General features: G+C 44.0%; 1 protein-coding gene across 1 annotated transcript in view; it reads left to right on the forward strand.

Annotated features, from left to right (window-relative positions):
- The first annotated feature begins 2,295 nt into the window (after positions 1-2,295).
- Positions 2,296-17,095, forward strand: part of KLHL6 (kelch like family member 6) — a 56,168-nt gene continuing 41,368 nt past the window's right edge. The window contains exon 1 of the mRNA XM_045903293.2: positions 2,296-2,866. Coding sequence (XP_045759249.1) covers positions 2,574-2,866 — 293 coding nt within the window. The 5' untranslated portion in view covers positions 2,296-2,573. The remainder of the gene's footprint in view (positions 2,867-17,095) is intronic.

Here is a 17,095-nt window from a genome sequence, read left to right on the forward strand (position 1 = left end):
CCTTTAGTGAAGCTACCCATTTGCATGGGGACAGAATCTATTCCTTTCAAGCATTATAAAGCCAACTAGTCTAGTAAGATATAATTAGTTTTCTCAGTATTAAAGCTTTTGCCAGTGCCTTGTACATTTTGTTGCTTGATAGGGAAAATAAAACTTCCATAGAACAGAGTTATTTTGCTTGTAGCTATAAAGAATATTTATCAGTTCATGCTAAATCTCAGAGCATATCCAGGTTGACGTGGATGCCAAACTGGTTGTGTTTTTTTCCTTTGCACTAAATCTAATTGTAGGCATTATCACACCTATGGTACAAGTTTGTGCGTGCATCCCTACTTACTAGGAAGATGTAGGGGTGGGGGGAAGGTAACAGTTATCTGCTCATGTCAAGGGAATGGGGCAGGTGGACTTGGAGGTATATGAAAAATAGTAAGGGAACTTGGTGAACAGGATCCATTGTGAATGGAGAGTTGAGTTTTATTCTCATTTTGTTTTAATGGGGGGAGATGGAGTGGAGCTGAATATGGTCAGTGTTGTGTATACTTTGAGAGGTTCTGGGTGACAAGATGCCATGAGAGAGGGATTGGGTCATGTATGTCCTCAGTTCTACCAGATGTGGCGGTTAGAGTCACAGAGCTGGAAGTGCTGAGCTCCTCCCAGTCGAGGCCTGTGGGAAGAGTCAGTTTTGTGCATGTTACCTGTGGTGGGCTCAGGAGGCTAACCACACACCAGCCCTTGCCCCTCCTCTGTGTTAACAGGCCCTGATTTTGTTTGGCTATCAGATCCTTGTTCTTGGGGAAAGTGGACTCAAGCCAGTAGATGAATCATGTTTTGTGCAAGGCAATCATGTTATTCCATTTGTATTTCCTGGAGCTTGGTCTGAGGTGGTCAAGTGACTTAGGAGAAGTCCGATGGAGATTTTAGGAAATATCTTCTTTCTGGTAAAAAGAGATGAAGGAGAAAAGGACTGCCCTTCTTCCTGCTTTTGGACTGGTTGGTACTGTGGCAGCTATTACGGGATCATGAGGGGGCATCTCCATCACACGGAGAGTGTGACAGAATGGGAAAATGGAAAAATTCTGTGTCTTTGATGATACAGAAGGATGAGCGTCTGGATTAGCCTGGGACTCCATACCTCTGGCTTCTTATAATGTGAGACTTCTATTGCTTAAACCACTTTTGATGGGCTATTCTGTTCTTGAAGCCGAAACGTCTTGATTAACAGAGCCCTGGATACAGAACAAGTCTGGCGGAGGGGAGATAACATAGACACTGACATTAGGAGTAAGCATTCATGGAAGAGAAGAAGAGCTAAGGCAGAACTGGGACCCCTGGAGAGGGCTCAGTCACCACTGACCAGGGGCAGAGAAAGAATGGGGACTCCCTGTTGATCAGTAGCACAGCGAGTGCTCCCCACTGCTAGATGGTGCATGAAAGCAGGAGCGAGACAGCAGAGGCCACTTTGGTGAGGCACTGTAGACTGGAGTGGCCATGGCAGGTAAGCCCTGCGGTTCTCTCTGGGAGATGCAGGAGTCAGGACCAACATGATATTATAGCTCTCGTAGCCTGATGGTGGTGGAGGAAACAGGGGCTTTGGAGCCAAACAGATCTGGGTCCCGCCACTTGCTTGAGCAGAGCTTCAGTTTCCTTCTCTGTAAAATGAGGAAAATCATATCTGCCCCATTGGATTCTTATAAGGATTAAAATACATTAAAATAAGTTAACTTCTCTAATCTGTAATATAGTGGGAGTTTAGGAAAAGATAGTTACTATTATTTAACAGACACCTGCAGAGGTAATGAAGATACTTCATGGTGTACCACTAGATGCTGAGTGAGATCAGGCCAATTTGAGTTGAGACTTGCTAGGGTAATCTGGTGTTGACCTACCCTGATTAGTCTACTAAGAGAGAAGCCCCTGGGGATGGAGTTTCTGGAGACCATTTCTCCTCTGTCCCCAGAGACGTATCTGAAACAATAGACTTTCTTGTGGGGGAGAACATTAATATTTGCCATGACATTTCTTCCCCCTGAGCAGCGGAGGAAGACAAAGGCAGAAGATGCGCAGTGCTGATATAAATGAGAAGGCCAGCCATAAGTGGGTTTTCCAAAGTTCCCAAGGGACTGGGTGGGGGCTTATCGTGGGGTCTCAGACTCCTCAGAAGAGGGAGGGGGAAGATCGTAGAATGTTTCCTGCCCATCCTATCATCGACAACCTCAGTTATAAAAGCACCAGAGGTACAAATGTAATAACCAGAATCAGAGGCTTCCTGCTCACGGATATGAGGGGGAGATGGACCAAAATAACCTCACAGCACTAATAGCAGACTCTGAGAAGCCACCCCTTCTCTCCTGGAGCCCCTTTCTGCACACCCCTTCTAAGTAATTTCTAACCTTTTGTTGACTCACAGAAAGAAGAATAGAAGTTACTGGCGTTTGTAGTAACAGGATGAGAAAGTACGAGACTTCCTGTTGTGTGTGTGTGACAGCTGGTGATAAGTGGAGGACTCTGCACAGGAAATCCGCTCAGCTTCTGCAATGTGACCTGCCTGAAGCTTGGGCGCTCCTTCAGTCTGAATGTTGATGGCAGGACAAAGGGGCGCCTGGACCATGGGCGACGTGGTAGAGAAGAGTTTGGAAGGGCCTCTGGCACCTTCTACAGATGAGCCCTCCCAGAAGAAGGGAGACCTGGTAGAAATCTTAAATGGGGATAAGGTAAAATTCGATGACACAGGACTCTCCTTAATCCTGCAGAATGGCCTGGACACCCTCCGTGTGGAAAATGCTCTGACTGATGTCATCTTGTGTGTGGACATTCAGGAATTCTCCTGCCACCGCGTGGTGCTTGCTGCGGCCAGCAACTATTTCAGGTCAGCACGCCTAGGATTACAGTCAAATTGGGTGCAGGTTGTAAGGAAAATCGGTATCGATGTGAGAGCCCAATCTAAGTAGGTGGCCGTTGTTGCATGTACGGTTTGTATATCTATTTGGGTTTGTGTGTCTATTCAAGATACAAGAAAGGAAGTTATTAAACCTTAGATTTTAGGGTTGGAGGCATATTAAAAGAGAGATTGGTATCATTTAAAAGCAATGTTTATTTATTATGGTGAATCTTCTGTATATGTGTCTTTGTTCCAGAGGATGGAAAATTACTGAAGTCATGGGGATTTTTTTCCCCTTGGTCTGATTAGTGTGTTGGAAACATGATGTTGTCTTTTTTCACCAATAGAGGTAGAGAAAAGGTTGTGGCCCCTCGTTTGGAGTTATCAAATGACTTGCTGAAAATTAGGGGCTTCTGGTTGTGTACAGGGAGTGGATTGGAAAAGAAAACATAACAAAGGTGCTTTTGCAGTGAGGGGCTCCCAGTTATAACACACTCTGAGACCTGGGCTCCATCCTGTCCTGCCCTTCCTGACATTGGGACTCAAGGCAAGTCACTGCATGGTCTGGTTTCCTGTTTTGTCATGCATAAGGTGGGGACAATGATTACCTTTCTGGATTGTTGTGATAATTAAATATGAGAGGGAAACTGCTCTTACACAGTGCCTAGGGTATAGTAGACGCTCAGTATGTCTTTGTTAAATTCTTCACCTCATTCTGTTTGGTTCAGCTTAGAACCATTTATTGAGTGTTTACCACGAACAAATGCTGGGACAGGGAAGTGGGAGAATCAGGAACGCAGTGAATAGGGCTGGATCCAGAGTTCTCCCGATCACTGTAGGCGTGGTGGGAACCAGTCCCCAAGATGAAGAGGAAGATGAAGAAGCTATTTGGGGAACTTGAAAAAGAAATGCTTTTATAATTCTTTTTAATGAGATTCTTCTTAACTCTTGGTTCTGGCTGAGGAAATTAAAAAGTATTTACCTATGTAAATATCATGAAAAGTATTTTATTTTTTCATTTTTCTGAAAGGCTTAGAGGGAAATTTTTCCTTGGATTTCAAAGAGCAGGGTCAGTGGACTGTTGTGGAATTGATTAGGTCCCATCTGTAGATAAGGCAAGGGGACGCCTGGGTCGGCGGGAAGTAGTGCTGCTCTGTGCCAGACAGACACCGTTATCTGATTTTATTTTTGCAGCAGTGTGGTGAAGGTGGCTGATGTTCCCTTTTACAGATGAGGAAATGGAAACCCAGCTTTACATATGTAATCATTGCCAGAGCAGGGATTGGGCACATTCTAGAAATCCTTGTTTTTACTGCAATACAAATTGCCCCTAAATTTGGGGCTTCAGGGGTGCCTGGGTGGCTCAGTTGGTTGAGCGTCTGCTTTTGGCTCAGGTCATGATCCCAGGGTCCTGGGATGGAGCCCTGCATCGGGCTCCCTGCTCGGCGGGAAGCCTGCTTCTCCCTCTCCCTCTGCCTGCCTCTCTGCCTGCTTGTGCTATCCATCAAATAAATAAAATCCTTAAAAAAATAAAAATAAAAATAAATCTGGGGCTTCATTCCACAGGAAGTATATAAAAGGTAACGGGTAGGCACAGCATAAAGATGGGTTGACACAGATAAACACATTACTTACCCACCAGTTTTGAGCATGGCTTTCACATTGATCACAACCACTTTCAGAAGTGAATGAAAGTCAACTTGGCTCAGTGTCCTGAGTACCCGTTCTTAGGTTTATTCGTTCTGTTTTGAATCACTGGAAAATGGCTGTCACACAAAGGTATACCCGATGAGCAATTTTGTTAGTGGCTCGAAGAATCGCTGGCTGTGTGCTCTCACGTACATCACTGGTTCCTCTGGTCCTTGGGTTTCTCATCCTAAACCGAAGGTGTTTGGGCCCAGGTCCTTCCCACCACGCTGATGCGGGATACTTAGGGAAAGTGTCTACCAGCCCCCAGAGGAGGTGGTGGCAATGAGATGCGGGAGGCTCCCACACAGTGTGCATATCTGCCTGGGGATGAAGAGTCACTTCCAAAACTGCCTGGTCGTGGAGGGAAATTCCTTTCTTTCTTCAGAGCAGTGACTTGTGATTCTTACGTTGGTATTCCAAGATGACTTTCCTCCTATAATGAACACAGTCCTGGAGACAGGATTCTTTTTTCCAGTACCGCTATTAATAATGACGTCTGTCATCGAGCACTTACTGTGAGCAGAGCTCTGTGCCATGGGTGTCACACACTATCCTGCAGCCGCCCTGCGAGGTAGGGAATTTCGTTCCCATTTGTAGATGAGGAACCAAAGCCCCGAGTGTCTCAGTTAATAGAGTGACCAAGTGGGATTTGGACCTAGGACTGACATGAAGTCAGACATTGCCTCACCACCTGTTGTGCTTTGTTTCTGAGGTTTTGAAAGGGGTTGGGAGCCAAGTTCCTTTTATGCTCACACTTCGCAAAGGCAGAGAGTCTGCTCTGTCTGAGAGGCTTCCGACACAGCCCCCCTTGCTTAGGAGGGCCTGGAAGCTGGCTGTTAAATCATGTAAGTTATTTTTCCTTTATTCATTGAAAACATAAATATTTTCCATGGAGTGATTGAACCATAATTGATTTAACCAGTCCCCTGTTGACAGACATTTGGATTCTTATCCTTTGCTATATAACAATATCACAATGAATGACCTTATGCATGTCATTTTATATGCATGCAGGAGGATCTGGGGGTGCATTTCTAGAAGAGGGTTTGCTGGGTCAAGGAGAAATGCATCTGCAGTTTAAGTGGGTATGCCAGATTCTCCTTGATAGCGGTTCAGTTGTTTTGTACTCCCCACAGGCTTGCCAAAAGAGGATGGCTTCCCACTTTTGGATTTTTCCCAATCTGACAGATGAGAAACAGTATCTGTTTTGTTTTAATTTGCATTTCTCTTATTTTTTAAAAAAGATTTATTTATTTATTTGAGGGGGAGAGGCAGAGGGAGAGAGAGAGAGACAGAATCTCAAGCAGACTCCCTGCTGAGCGCAGAGCACAACATGGGGTTTGATCCCACCACCCTGAGATCATGACTCTGAGATCAAGACCTGAGCTGAAACCAAGAGTCAGACGCTTAACCAACTGAGCACCCAGGCGCCCTGTATTTCTCTTATTTTTAATAAGCTCAAACATCTTTCCATATGCTTAAGGATTGTCTGTAGTTCTTTTTCTATGAGCTCTCTCTTCACAGCCTTTCAAATTTTCACGTATATTTTTTAAAATTAAGATTTATTTTTATCAAAGTACTACATGCAGATAGTTAACGAAGAGTAAAATACTATTTAAAGGCTTATAATGAAAAACAGAAGTTCCTCTTCACCTCCTCTACCCTTCAGTTTTGCTCATCAGAAGCCACCATTTTTACACTTAGCTGTTTCTTCTGGTATTATATTTATATTTCTTCAAAATATGCTTATCCTACTCTTTCCTGATTTCTTAATGTTAGACATCATTTACTGATTTCCAGATATGTCTGATAAGGGCTTAGCACTTACACCTAACTCCCTTACCATACACTTTCCTTTCTTACAATCTCTCAATATAATGTTATCACATTTTTTTGTTTAATTTGTATTAAGAATTTACATTATGTCCATGAAAACATTGTTTCCTGTTGAGCCAAGTTGTGTGATAATGTTACACTTTCTTTCTTGTAAAGCTTTTTATCTTTCCTGAAGTTAATAATTCATTCTTTTTTCCATTTGCTTAATTTGAGGCTATCTTTCACTCACAGCTTCTCACCATGATCTTTCATGTGGTCCAGTGCATCAGAGAATCTACCAGTTCCATTTACCCCCCCCCCCGAATCTTCCTCACTGACATCCTTTTATACATGTTCTTTGGACCTGCTGCCCAGCTATTGTCTAGCCGCATATGAAACCATGATGGCTGTAAACAGGGACTTTATTAGTAACTCAGACAATGTAGTTCCCTTTGGGGGCCTATTTAAAAGTCTTGAGTGGAATGAGGAAGTTGGGAAGATACATAGAGTTGAGGCTGAGAAAAGGGCAAAGGAGAATAAAGCTTTAAAAGTAGCTCATGACACACATTGAATGTCATACAACCAAATGGCAAGGTGTCCCTCATGGCAGGAATATCAAGGGAAGCATGATTTAACATTCATAATAATGCTTTTTAAAATGTTGTAAGAGAACTAGTGTCTTTTATAAGACTGAGAGAGCTGCCATTTGTCTTATGCCTTTGGACATGTCCCCAAATCAAAGTCTTTGGAACTGGTTGTGCATCCTGCATGCTGAACCCCTCCTCCCAAAGGATCTCCATCTAAACCAGTGGTTCTTGCCATTTTGGGGGTCAGGGAGCAACAAACTGCAACTATGGCACACCCCATAAGTGATGTTGACCCCTGAGAGCAATCACGTTGTGAGTCCCAGGGATGGCTGAGGGAAGGGGTGGTGATGAAGGGAGGGATCATCAGGTTTCTCACAGTCCTACCTCATGACTGGCCTTCCTACATGAAGAAAAAAGCTTGCAGACTGAGGCTGAGTCAACAGCAAGCTACTTTGTTGCTGCTGATGCCCCAAATCTGCCTGGACCTTGGCTCCTGCCTTGTACTTCTGTACCTCAGTCTCTGGGTTTGTTTCCCTGAGGCCATGATGAGGGGACTTTGACCACTGGCTACAAAAATCAAGCGCAGGTCAGGAATGGGAATGGTGTTGTGGGACCAATCTATTAATATTATTATTATATATTAACCAATTACTGTATGGCAGAAAGTGGGGTGAGAGGCTATTCTTAAACCATATGTAGAAAGTCTTTGCTTTTGCTACATAATAGTGTAAGGTGTCTACAAAGGAGCCAGCAAGTGTGGGTGATAGTGTAAGTGTAAAAGAAAACAAGAATGAGTTAGGGCCATCTGGGTCTGAATTAGAAATCTGGCTAATGGTGAGAGCACTGAAGGTGGCTGTCGCCGCTGTGGGGAACTCAAGCAAACTGGTGATTGTACTTCTAGCATCAGTTCCCGCATTTTATGTTTTTAATATTGTTTGTTTGGCAGAACCAATAGGCCTATAATTTCTTATCTTCAATTATAAAATCCCCAAAGTGTTGATAATTGAAAAGCTTTTTATAACTTACTTGGTGGACAAATCTGTGTCTTGAACTGCACTTGTCTGATGGAGACATCTATCCTGAACTGAGGGGAGGCTACTTAGAGTCTGTTTATTCCACTTAGGGCCACTATTCAGATATTTGCTGCTGGAATACTAGTGCATTGGATTAATGAGTGCTGGAGTTGCTATATAATATACAAGATACGGCAATATCCAAACAATTCTAAATGCCAGAGCTCAACTGACTGCAAGATTTTGGGGTAATGGATTATGGGACTTTCTGATAAAGTTTGTTTTCATTTTGGTGTTATTCTTCTACCTTGTTTCATAGGACTATTTTACATACTTATAAACATAGTTTACATACAGTTTTGCATTTTTTCATTATAATCTTTCCCCATAGTTTTCATAATTCCTACTTATTTATTTTGCTACAATTTCTAATAGCTGCATAATATGAAAATCATTCTTTCATTGTGAATGTAGGCTACTTCTAATATTTTGTTTTCATAAATAATGTGGTAATAAGCATCTTGATATTAAGTATTTTTTGCAGTTTGGAATCTGGAAAGGTCAACATTTTTTGAGTACTTACTGCATGCCAGGAACCTTGCTGGATTCTTTTTCATTTGGTTTAGTCTTCACAATATCAACAATTAGGTAACAATAAGTAGATAACAATGTCTCCATTTTACCCTCCAAGGAACTCACTTTGATAGGAAGAGCAGCTTCCTCATTGGGATCCAAAAACTGAAAACAGATCTTTCCATTGGGCAGAAGTGTGGCTGTTGGGACATTTCCTGTGCAAGACCATTAATTCCGTCTCCCCACCATGCACAAGTATGGTCTACATAAGCTGAAAATGAGGAGAAAATGTAAAAATTATTGCCTCTATGTGCATGTATCCCCCCCACACACACACCCACACAGGCAGGATACTATGGAAACATTCAAGCCAATTTGTGTCTGGGGGCTGAGCTGACAGACCCCATAGCAGCAAAGACTCAGCATGCCTTAGGACATCAGTCTGGGTCAAAGGATTAAAGAAGAAATAAGAAAGCAGGTCAGGATTCGAGGTGAAGAGACAGTATACTTTCAAAGTATAAGGTCTCAAGAACCCATAGGACATCATTGGGTCAGGAACCAACAACTGCTTGGTATAATGGAAAGAATAGCATCTTAAAATCTTGTCACTGGCATTTGAGTCTGTACTCTTCTACTTATTGGCTGTGTAAATCTTGGAGGAATTGCTTGGCCTTTCTGATGTTCAGTGTCATTCATTATACAACACAGTGAAGCTAATGATTTGTGTTTATCCCAGTAAGTTTGTGAAATACACATAATAAAATAGATTCATTTATGAATTTATTTGCCTAAACTTTTTATACAGGATAATGACTCAGATCTCTTCATTCTAAGGAAGAGAAATCAACTGGATTTATATAGGTAACTCACAGAATCCCCCAGAAGACCAAACTCAGAAAACAGACAGGGGCCAGGGAGGCCAGGGAGTGGCCAGGACCACAGCCCAGAGCCACCCAGAACCCATGTGGGGAGGACTCCCCCGCTGCTGCAGGATCCTGGGGGCCAAGGCTAGCACAGTTCTGGCCACGGGCGCTATTGCCCTTGCAGTTCCTGGAAACTGGAGCCTGCTGCTGCTTCTGCTGCCTCCATCCGAATGGGCTCTCCTCTGTCCCTGCTTCTTTGCATCACCAGCTCCCAATTCCCAGCCTGGAGTTAGTTTATCTGATTGGTCAAGGCTGAGTTACACATGCCAATGCCTTAGCTGTGACAGAGGCTGGGAAAGTGTGCGGTGGGCCTTTGCAGCTTCTGGATCAGGAAGTGGCTTCTTCCACACACTACATCTCATTCTGAGGAAGAATTTGCCATACCTACGAAGGGCTTTAGATGCTGGGCAACCAAAAACTGGCAAGAGTCTATTACATGCAGTTACTATGTGCCAGACCTGCATTAGGTGCAGAAGAAGAGTTAAGGCATCATGAAAAATATGCAAGTATTAGAGAATTCCATGACTCTTGTCTCATATGCATCAGAGATAAGGATCCTGAGATCTTACGGGCAAGAGGACAATTCTTTTGCACTTTTAGTTCTCTTCTCCCTTCAAATCTTGAGTAGCTCCCAGTATACCTATGAGAGTGTGTGGCGTGCAGGCATCATCCATCATGCGTGGTCTAGAAACTGGCTGAAAGTGTGAGCTATGAGAGGGTCTTTGACACCAGTGCAATGGCTGGCATTCAGCAGACAACCTGTAAATATTTGATGTCAATAAAAACTTGATATTCCGCCTGCAGTTTCAGTCACTGATTAGGTAGCATCCTGGTCAGAGCAGGAAGTCCTCACAGAGTTGGGAGGCTGTTGTACAACCTTACAGAAGGGAAGGATGATCAAGTGTAGTCACCATAGGAAAAATTGGAAGGAGCAGTTAAAAAATCCAAAATGCTTCAGAATGTTGTGGATTTGATAGGTTACTCACATGACTGGACACAAATGTGCTAGGCCTACATAGTGACTCCTGAAGACCTTTTTTTAGGATTAGAAGGTACTGGGCAGGAGTTGCTGCCCTGGGGTAGAAGTACAATAGAATTTTTAATGAAATATCAATTCTGGGGGTGCCTGGATGGCTCAGTCAGTTGAGCATCCAACTCTTGATCTCGGCTCAGGTCTTGATCTCACGGTGGTGAGTTCAAGCCCCGTGTTAGGCTCTGCACTGAGTGTGGAGCCTAGTTAACAATAACAATAAAAATTCATCTCTGTCATCTCCACCTCTGGTGTCCAGGGCATGTGGGTCATCCTTCAGTCAAGACCAGAAAATCCATTCTTCTCTTGGTTTGAATAATGCTCCATAGAGCTCTCAACTAAAACACAACAGAGAAATACTTTCATCATTCACATCTCAAGTTCTGAGCTTTACCCCTATGTCAAGTACACAGATATGGAAATGTCCATTTATGAAAACGCCTTTATAGAGTAGATTCTAATATAGTAAACACCAAGCAGTCCATGAGAAGAGCTGCCTATATGCAGAACATCTATGTTTTTGGTAAAACTGCCTTGGAGCTCACCATCCATCACGTTGCTCAATGTTCCTATATTAGTCAGCATTCTTTTGGTTGCCAGAGATAGAAACTGAGGTCAAATCAGCTTGGGCAAAAGAGGAAGGTATTTGGCCACATAGCCAATTCATAACAAGGGCCAGGATACAGCAGAGAGTGGGAAGAAGAGGAACCAGGGCCTTGAATGCAGTCAGGGTGTTTCTTTCCACCCTCCTTTGGCTTCTTTCTCAGGTAGGATTTCTCAGATGGACTCCTGCCACACGGTTGGGGGTTTGCTTGTTGGCATTTCTGAGACTCACTTCTCTTTGGTTGGTTCCAGAGAGAAACTGGGGGCTAGCTTCGGTTTGAAAAGCCCCCAGGAAAGACTCTAATTGGCCCAGCTCCATTCAATTACCCAATCCTAGACCAATTACTATGTCAGGGAGGTGGGGCACAATGATCAGCCCAGTTTGGTTTAGGAGTCCAAGATTGGCCAAAGAGGGTGTAGGGAGAGGGGAGTGAAGAAGGGGAGATTGGTAAAAAGGTAGAGAGCTTCTATTTGAGCCACATGATTTGGGTGCGACTTGGGAGAGAATTTCCCAGAAGGGGAAGGCACTGGACAAAAGGAAAAGTAAATGTACATTAAAGAGGGATAATAAATCCTGGTTTACTTTCTTTTATTAGCTAACTTACTGTACTTCTGTCTTTGCTCTGGCTGTCAGGAGGCTCAGTACATGAGCTTTCCTTAGCCTAGGTTTCAGTGATATAGTCTCCTCCTACTTTAATTACTTAGATCTTATCTTCTTACTTTTTGTTGTTATTGGTTTGTATTTTATAATACCTCTGAGGCTTTAGTATGAGCCACTTTAAGTTCTTTTGCAGAAGCCCTTTTTTTTTTTTTTTTAAAGTAAGCTCTAGGCCCAATATTGGGTTTGAACTTCGACCCTGGGATCAAGAGTTGCATGCTCTACCGACAGCCAGCCAGATGCCCCTAGAGAGGCCATTTTTGTATAAAGATAAGTCTCCCTTGCTATGAAAAAATATAATTTAAGCAACCTACATGTCCTCTGCAAGCTGTAAGAGTAGACATTCTTTTATTACATCTAACTTTTGTGGAAAGCTTTAAGGCCACAGTAATTACAGGAGTGTTAATACTGCTATGACTTTAAAACACAATCAAACCAAAAGTTGCATCATAGCTCTTTCTGAGGAGACACTCCAGGATCTATAAATTTACCCACCAGCAGGTTTGCATATGATGTATCAGGTCCAGGGTCAAGTAAGAACTCACACTGACATTCACAGGATGTCTGGGTGGCTCAGTCGGTTAAGTGTCTGCCTTCAGCTCAGGTCTGATCCCAGGGGCCTGGAATCGAGCCCTGCATTGGGCTCCCTGCTCTGCAGGGAGCCTGCTTCTCCTTCCTTCTCTGCCTGCCGCTCCCCCTGTTTGTGCTCTGTGTGTGTGTGTGTGTGTGTGTGTGAAATAAATAAAATCTTAAAAAAAGAATTCACTGACATTCAAGAGATCATGTGTCATGTAGAGTAAGCTCAGGCTTGTCAGGGGTAGGTATCAAGGGCATTTTGGTGTTGGGGGGATTAGGGGAAAGGCAGATGCCCAGTGAATAATTCTTGGAAGGTGGGGTTAGGGATCACAGTGCTCTGGGTCAGAATACATGAATGGATAGATGAATGGAATTTCACTAAACCCACTCTCTACCAGACATTGAGTTTACAAAGATTAATGAGTTCTGATTTCCTATTGACTTCAAAATCATAGTCAGTTAGAGGAAAGAGAGGCAAATCAGTGTTTCAGTACAGGGTGATAAGTGCTACAATGAAGTTCTGCTTACAGAAGGGGCATTAAATCAGACTGGAGGAAAAAAGCAATCAGAGAGGGCTTCCTTGGAGAGGTGAGATCAAAGCAGAGTTTTATTTATTTTTTTAAATTTTTTAAAATTTTTTATTGTTATGTTAATCACCATACATTACATCATTAGTTTTAGATGTGGTGTTCCATGATTCATTGTTTGTGCATAACACCCAGTGCTCCATGCAGAACGTGCCCTCCTTAATACCCATCACCAGACTAACCCATCCTCCCACCCCCTCCCCTATTTTTTAAATTTTTTTATTTTTATTTTTATTTTTTAAAGATTGTTATTTATTTATTTGACAGAGAGAGACACAGCAAGAGAGGGAGCACAAGCAGGGGGAGTGGGAGAGGGAGAAGCAGGCTTCCAGCAGAGCAGGGAGCCTGACAAGGGGCTCGATCCCAGGACCCTGGGGTCATGACCTGAGCCAAAGGCAGTCGCTTAACCAGCTGAGCCACCGAGGCATCCCCAGAGCAGAGTTTTAAAGGATGAGTAGGCATTGGCCAGAAGGTACCAAGTGAGGAAAAGAAAGGGGGGGAAGCATTCCAGGCAAAAGGAAATGCATCTGGGAAGGTATCATGCAGTGTAAGCTTGGGAACGAGAATTAGATGAGTAGGGTTGGAGTAAGGATATGCATGGGCCAATAAGCCTGAGAGACGGGCAGGGTCAGACCATGAAGGTTTTGTTGGGCTAGAGTGAAGAGTATGATATGTGTCTTATAGGCAGCAAGAAGCCATGGTAGAATCTTTAAGCAGGGAAGTGATTTGAGATCTCTGTTAAAATAACCTTTTGGGCTGTGGTGTAGAGGCCTTGTCAATCTAGGAAGACCCTCAGGTGGTTGCAGACAGTGGCCCAGCCAGTGGGCATGGGGAGACATCTCAAGTGACATTCTGAGTCCTTGAGGCAGCTAGACCACAGAGGAGCTACAAGGAGGGGAGGCCCTGCCTGGTGAGAAGGGGAGGAAGAAGGCAAGCAAGGCTGTGGGGACTAGGAGATAAACTGAACTGGAAGCCAAACCATAATTTTGCTGAGGGCCAACTCTGAGCTTCAGGATTGGGAAAAGAAAGCAAATGTGAAGTAACTTTGTAAATCTTTCACCCACCCATGTCATCCTATTTTGGAGCAAAGCCCAGAAACACAATTCATTTTGAAGTAACTCAAGTTTTGAACTTGTATTTTTTGAACACCTTGAAGGAGAGACATACCACAGCTGTTATTAAATTCCGTTCTCTCTTATCTACATCTCTGACCTGGACCAACTGCTAGCTTTTAGGGCACCATCCTATGAATTTTTAAAAGTTCTCTTTGGGAAGATCAATTAGAAATAGATGTCCTCTTCTCTGGGGACTGTCATAGTCCACCTTAGGGCACGAGGCTTAGGGAGTGTGGCAGGGGCTGGATTTCAGCCCCAACTCTAGCACCTATCTGAGCAGCCCTGAGTACAGCCCAATATATGGTAGTCCTTCTTCACCCCTTTGGCTTTAAAACTTCTCTCCATTCCGGGCTGGAGCATCTCCTGTCTTCCTCTCCCCTCTCCCTCTGGATCTGTGTCACAAAAGCCCAAGGCCCAGGCCTGGCAGTCCAGATTCCTCCATGGAAGCTGGTGGAGGGAGAAGTCTGGAATACATAGATGATCACCTTTGCTCTGTCACAATAAGGATAGCCTTTATGACTTGGGAATACCTTGGAGTGAGGATTGGGGCCAGTGCCAGTTCACATGTTTCCAAGTGGTCAGAACTAGGGAATGCTCAGAAAATCTTGAAGAGGCTGATCCATGACTTCTGGATAATGACATGGAAGTCATAAGGAAGCCAGCATGGGGTCCTGGGGGTTGGGATGGAACATGTTTGGAAAAAGGGGGTGATAAGGAGGCTCCGGGACAACAGCTTGGTCAGGTTGTGGCAGTGGATGTAAGCACAAATGCTGACCCTGCTCATGGCCCAGTGGGAAGTGAGAATCAGAGCAGACCTCATTGAAGAGGGAAGTGGTATTTTGTTAGGGGAAGCCAGGTTTCATCTCTGGCAAGGAGATGGAAGATGTGCCAAAGCAAATTAAGGTGAAGAACAACTACCATGTTTTGTATTGTAAGATCTAAGTCAGGAGGGCTTAGGGTAAACATCATGGGCCTGAGGTTCCAATTTGGAGAATCACTAGGTAATACAGTTCCCTATACACACACTTTGTACCAGGAGCTCATTGTTATTTGTTCTCATGGCAGTTAGAGGAGAAATGTGGGTTTGGAGAGTGTGGTGTAAAATAGGCAAATCCACTTGGCTGGCAGGACCAAGTACAGGACGGCACTGCATGTGTAGCTTCCTTCTATCCACTTATCCATCCATCCACCCACCCACCCACCCATCCACCCATCCATCCACCCATCCATCCAACAAATATTAAATGTCTACTGTGGGCCAGCAAATAATTGAGAGAGAAATCGAATCCAGCCCCTTGCCTTTCAGAGCCTTAGAAATCTAATAGAGGAGAAGACTCATTAAAAATAGGCCGAATAGGGGCACCTGGCTGGCTCAGTTGGTAGAGCATATGACTCTTGATCTTGGGGTCGTGAGTTCAAGTCCCACATTGGGCCTAAAGTTTACTTAAAAATAGGCTTAAAAAAGGCTATGTAGAAGTCTGTCTAGCTCAAGGTTGTTGAGGTAAACAGAGGCACATGCTGGAAACTGTAGTTGTTGGGCATAGCTGCATCAGGGGAAGGGGTAGGGGGTGCAGAGACCAGACTCTGAGGAGCCTTGAATGGCAATATTGAGAGTACATTAACATTTCGTTTTCTGGGCACTTTTAATACAATCTTCTTTAGCATTTGGACCCATTTGTTATTCATTATCCATTTGTCTGATTGTGTCAGTCAGGACCCCTCATTGCAAATGCCAGATACTCAGTTCAAACTGGTTCAAGCATATTTAAAAAAGAAGTTATTTGCTCACATAATTTAAAAGTTCAAGGGTATTGATTTCAGGTCTCATTCGATCCTTGTGTTCACATAATGTCATCAGGACTCAGTTTCTTTCTCTGTCTCTTGTCTCTACTTTCCTCTGTGTTGGTTTCTCTCTCAGGGAGGGTCTTTACACATGGAAGCAAGAAAATATCCAGCAGCTCCAAAATTTTATTTCTCCCAGCTCAGCCGTTAGAACAGAGAACTTCTCTTTCCCAGGTTCCAGAGAAAGTTCTAGAATTGGCTTTGATTGGACTGGCTTCTTCCTGTGCCCATCCGTGAACTGCTCCCTGTGGCATGGGAGATTAATATGTGACTTGGACTATTCTTACCCTTGGCCTAGGAGGTGGGGCTAGCTCCCTCCAAACCTCCCAGACTGATATTGGAGGAGGGATAGTTTCCCAAAGGAAAATCTGGGTATGCCTACTAAAAAGATTAGGAATGATGTTGGACAGGCAAAATAAGAACTGCCTATTATATTTTTGTAGTTGAATCATTGCTGAATCCTGGCCATAAGCATTTGCTGTGATTGATGCTCTATCCTACTTGATCTTGCAGGATAGAACAAGCCCTTCTTTCTGTTATACATTTGGATGGGCTGAGTTACATGGCATGCCGAGGCCTCAGCAATGGTCCAGTGGGGCTGCGAGGGACACTAGTTCTGTAGAAGCATAGCTGGAGTTCTGGTCTTCAAAGGGTCCATGTGCAGTGTCCTTGAGGTGTGCTGAACTTGGGCAAGGAGTTTGGCAGAAGGCAATTCTGTCAAGGCTTGATGTTTAGAGTCAGGTGGGGGCAGCTCTGGGGTTCTAGCTCCTCTGCCAGTTTGGAGCCAAGACTCAGCCAGCTGCTGGGGGTTCAGGGAGCTGACTCCAGGCCCCAGGTAGAGATGGCAGCATGTGGTTAGTCATGTCTCTAGAGATGGCCATGAACCCCCAAATTCATCTCTGAAGGCTTGCCTCCAGGTGTGTGAGATTCACATGTGAACAGCAGATAACAAGAGAATTGCACACTGTTTATTATTAATAGGGCTGTGGCAACACTTCCTGTTTCAGAACTCATAAGTCTAATGAACTGTGTTACTTGAATATAAGTTGCAGGGGCCCCATCTATACAGCTAATCTAGAGGAAGACTTAAAAGGCCAGCATGAGGCCAGCTTCCATCTGAGGCTATGTGACTCCCCCCACCCCCAGTTTGGGAGGCAGCCTTAGGCCTCATGGAATTCTAGAAGGGCTGGAACTCAGAAGGTAGAA

This window comes from Mirounga angustirostris, unplaced genomic scaffold (assembly GCF_029215605.1).
Source record: "Mirounga angustirostris isolate CCGP_5_RB_7025 unplaced genomic scaffold, mMirAng1.0.hap1 SCAF_1, whole genome shotgun sequence".
NCBI lineage: Eukaryota > Metazoa > Chordata > Mammalia > Carnivora > Phocidae > Mirounga > Mirounga angustirostris.